This window comes from Rhododendron vialii, chromosome 4a, assembly GCF_030253575.1.
Source record: "Rhododendron vialii isolate Sample 1 chromosome 4a, ASM3025357v1".
NCBI classification, from domain to species: Eukaryota; Viridiplantae; Streptophyta; class Magnoliopsida; order Ericales; family Ericaceae; genus Rhododendron; species Rhododendron vialii.
The window spans coordinates 36,836,398-36,840,290 of NC_080560.1; the positions used below are offsets into that span (position 1 = coordinate 36,836,398).

The window sequence follows — 3,893 nt, forward strand, 5'->3', positions numbered from 1 at the left end:
ATAAAAAATGATTAGTTAGAATGACTGGAAATTTTACCTGAGCATTGCTGTAAATGCTCTAATGACAGGACCTGTAGGGAGGTAAACTAGTAAAAGTTGAGCGTAGATTTTTCTCTAGGTAAAAAAGAACTGAAAAGGGAAAAAAAATAGTGGAAGAAACAAATTGCTATTCTCTCATTCCCAATTTATTTTTCTAGGTTTAACTTTTCAAGAAAATGCAATTATTGCCGTCGTAAAGTTCCAACTTTTCAAGAAACGTACCCCTTTGAGTTTTAAGTGATGTTACTTTAACTAAAAGAACAAGAGACAAAAGAGAAATAACATAGGATGTGACTCATTAGGTTTTCAAAGTAAATAAAATATTTTAAAATATATCATAGACCGAGCCATACTCGAGCCTCGAGGAGCACACGAGGTAATCTAGGAAGTTGGGATGGTGATAAACAAATTGTCCCGAAAGATGCTTCAGCAGCATTGTATAATCACAAATATTATATCATTAGGTTTTGATTAATTAATACTCCAAGTTGTAGTAAAAACAACATTTGCAGTATTAATGGAATGAACATACATTTTAGTATGATCTGACAATGAATTTTTATTAAATAAATGAATGCAAGACTAATTTTAGAAAAGATAGTAAAGAAAAGTCTACCAGATTCTCTGCCTATTTTTGTGCTCTACTTGGACCGAGTTTTTAACCTGTGTGCAACATAATGAATACTAGTATGTACTTATAATTTCCGGAAAAAAAAAAAACAAGATTGTTTATCATCCGTCCGAGTTGGAACAACCATTTTTTTAGCTATAACCTTTTCAAAAATGGTATGGGGAGAAGCGAACAAATTCAAAATAAATGGTCCGAAATCGTCTGATGCACGTGGATCCCACATTGCAAGTGCCAAACTACATGCATTAAACAGTTCCAAGCATAGTATCTAGATTTTTTCGCGTTGGCCTGTGTAGCCATTTTAATTTTTAATTTTTTTATGATCATTGTCAGTGTAGCATTGATGTAACTTTTTTCAAGAAAATAAGCAACGGAAAGAAAAAGGAAAGTGATTTTCGCACTTCTCATTTTTCACAACACTCCCCCCCTTTTTTTTCTTCATGTATATATGATTAGCCTTTTAGGAGTAGAATTTTTTACATTTGAAAGGATAATTTCATAAATGCACATTATGAATTGACAAAAAGATAAGTACAAATCAAATGTAAAAAAAAAAAAACAGGATAAGAGGAAGGGAATTGATTTTCGTACCCCACAAATTACCATCTACACTCCACAGTCGAATGGAGATAGTAATTTGTGGAATGCAAAAAAAAAAAAAAAACTCTATTTTTCTTTCATTCGTTAAAGCTAATTTACAACTCCTTCCGTCCCATTTTTGTTATTCATTATTCATTTTGTCTCTTTTATGTCTATTGCGTGTATCTTTCAATCTATAATGTTTTTCATAATTTCAACAACTTTGTTTTATAGAACAAATTGAAATTATCAAATAAAATTCATATTACATATTTTTGAAGATTCACATTGGAAAATATAAATGATTGAAATCTGACACGAATATCAAAAATGTACAACCGAAATGGGACGAAGAGAGTGTATCTTAAGGGACTTGGGAAGGGGGATGAGTTGCTTATAGGAATCAAATTCTACCCATGTGCACGTGAATATAAGGAAGATATCAACTGCACTTCTCTCCACTTGCAAAAAAACCACTCAAAAAGTACAAAACTGTGTATATTCAACTTCTCACATTTGTCAAAGAAAAAAAAGTACGAAACTGTTAATTTATCGGGAAAATGATATTTACACTCTAAAAATTGATGGAAGCACTCCAAAAAATAAAGAAAAGTAGATTTTGAAATTACGCTGATTTTGGATTGTCTGCATCAATTTTTTGGAGTGCATATTATTTTCCTAATTTATCTTTCACACAGGCTTCAGTCAACACGGCTCCGAAGAAGCCGAGCCACGTCACATCTTCTCCCCCGTTCTGTTGACCGTTCCACCCCTAATTGTGTGTCCTCCACATTCCGCATTATATAATCACCGCAACATAGCCCCCAAATTCTCTGTCCACAAATCTCATCTCTCTCTCTCTCCCCCAACATCACTTACCCCCCTCTCCGCCCTCCCTCTCTCTCTCTCTGTGTACCCACCCACACGAATACGCGATTGTTCATATACATATTCTAACGACCTAAATAAGTACATGGCCGAGGCAGCGATGAGGAGTTCAGGCAACCTCCGCCAGCCGAGCCGGTTACAGCGGCGGGCGCCGGCGTCGATACAGATCAGCCCGGCAACGGACTGGAAGGCCGCGATACCCCTCTTATCGCCGTTGATCACGTCGCCGACGTCGGACGATCTGGCGGCCGAGATCCAGTCTTGTGGTAATAGCAACAACAACAACAAAAACCATCATAATGAGGCGGAGAAGCCGACGGCGTTCAAGAAGTGGCAGCACCCGGCGGCGCCGTTCTCCTACGAGCCGGCGCCGTTTGTGCCCTTATTTTGTACAGGAGGGGCCGTAAAGAGGAAGTAGTAGTGGAGTGCTAGAATTTTACATCTAACGGTGTACTTTTTGCTTTTTCGATTTTCTTTTCGTTTTTTTTTTTGGAAGGGTTTGTGTAAACACATTTGCAATAATGTGCTTTATAATCTTGAATCAGGCTTCTCAGCAGTTCGAGATAAATCTCGACTGTTTATAAGTGTTTTCAATAGTTTAGATTTGTTAAAAGATTTTTCTGGAATTTTTTTTTGGTTGAAATCTGAAATATTACTAATGGCCGAGATGAACGATTGAAATGCAATTAGAGAAGTTGGGTCCGATAATTATTTTTCTCTTGGGTCAGATTGAAAAGCTAGTCAATTGAAGAATTATTAGGTATTGAATATTCAAGAGAATTCAAACACTTTGCTTTCTTTTCAAAAAAAAAAAAAAAATCAGAATGAGTTTAGTACTGATTGTTTAGGTGATTTGATCCAGATTATACGTTATTACTGTGGGCTCGCATAAACTCCACTCGTATTTAGTATTTTTTTGAGCATAAACTCCAACAGCATTTGAATACTTTCCATTGCAAAAAAGCTACTACTAGTAATGATTTTTACACTCCGCGTTTTCATAAATAAACTTTAAAATTGCCTTGCAGTGCTAAAAAATACACACAATTCGTGCAAGTACTAAAGACACATTTTGAGGTGCATTTATTGTAAAATAAAGTGCAAAAATTATTTTCCTTATAGAAATTAAAATTCATCCCGCCCTGGTAGTCAGTTGCGACTCTAGGAACTTATGAGCTTGGGGTGATTTATAAACAAGGGCGGAGGTGCACGGATGGGTATGACAAATGCTATCTCCGGTTTTGGAAAAAACAAATTGTACTTTATGAGAAGTCAATTAAGTACTTCTCGGTAACCGAATAACTTACTCTCTCCGTCTCAAATTGGATGTCAATTTTTGATATCCATGCTAATTTTAATTTCTTATATATTTCAATATGGATTTCAAAAATATGCAATATGAATCTTATTTGATAGTTTCCGATTAGTTATATTATACAAAGTTTTCAAACTCATGAAAAATATTAAAGATTGAAAGATATAAGCGATGAAAAATGACACGAGTTTCAAAAATTGTCATCTTTTTTAGGACGGAGAGAGTAATTTTTTTTTATTTATTTATAGAATTGATGAGGAAATAGAGATTTAAAGAATAAATGGTTCAGATTACAAAAGCAATTTTCGCAATGACTTTCTTTTAAAGACTACAAGATAGTTGCACCAAATTACGGGAAAGAATAGATATGTCAGATGATAAAGAAGGCGATTTTGCGAATGCTGTGTTTAGCCATTTTTTTTTTCCTAATAGATCTGCCTG

General features: G+C 34.9%; 1 protein-coding gene across 1 annotated transcript; it reads left to right on the forward strand.

Moving 5' to 3' along the window:
- Window positions 1-2,056: 2,056 nt before the first annotated feature.
- Window positions 2,057-2,721, forward strand: LOC131324139 (uncharacterized protein At4g14450, chloroplastic-like). Its single transcript, XM_058355973.1, has one exon. It carries the CDS (start codon window positions 2,223-2,225, stop codon window positions 2,553-2,555), a length of 333 nt encoding a protein of 110 aa, XP_058211956.1. The 5' UTR covers window positions 2,057-2,222; the 3' UTR covers window positions 2,556-2,721.
- Window positions 2,722-3,893: the final 1,172 nt, after the last annotated feature.

Coding starts and splice junctions, on each gene's coding strand:
- LOC131324139 (XM_058355973.1), top strand. CDS start 2,223: ATGGCCGAGGCAGCGATGAGGAGTTCAGGCAACCTCCGCCAGCCGAGC.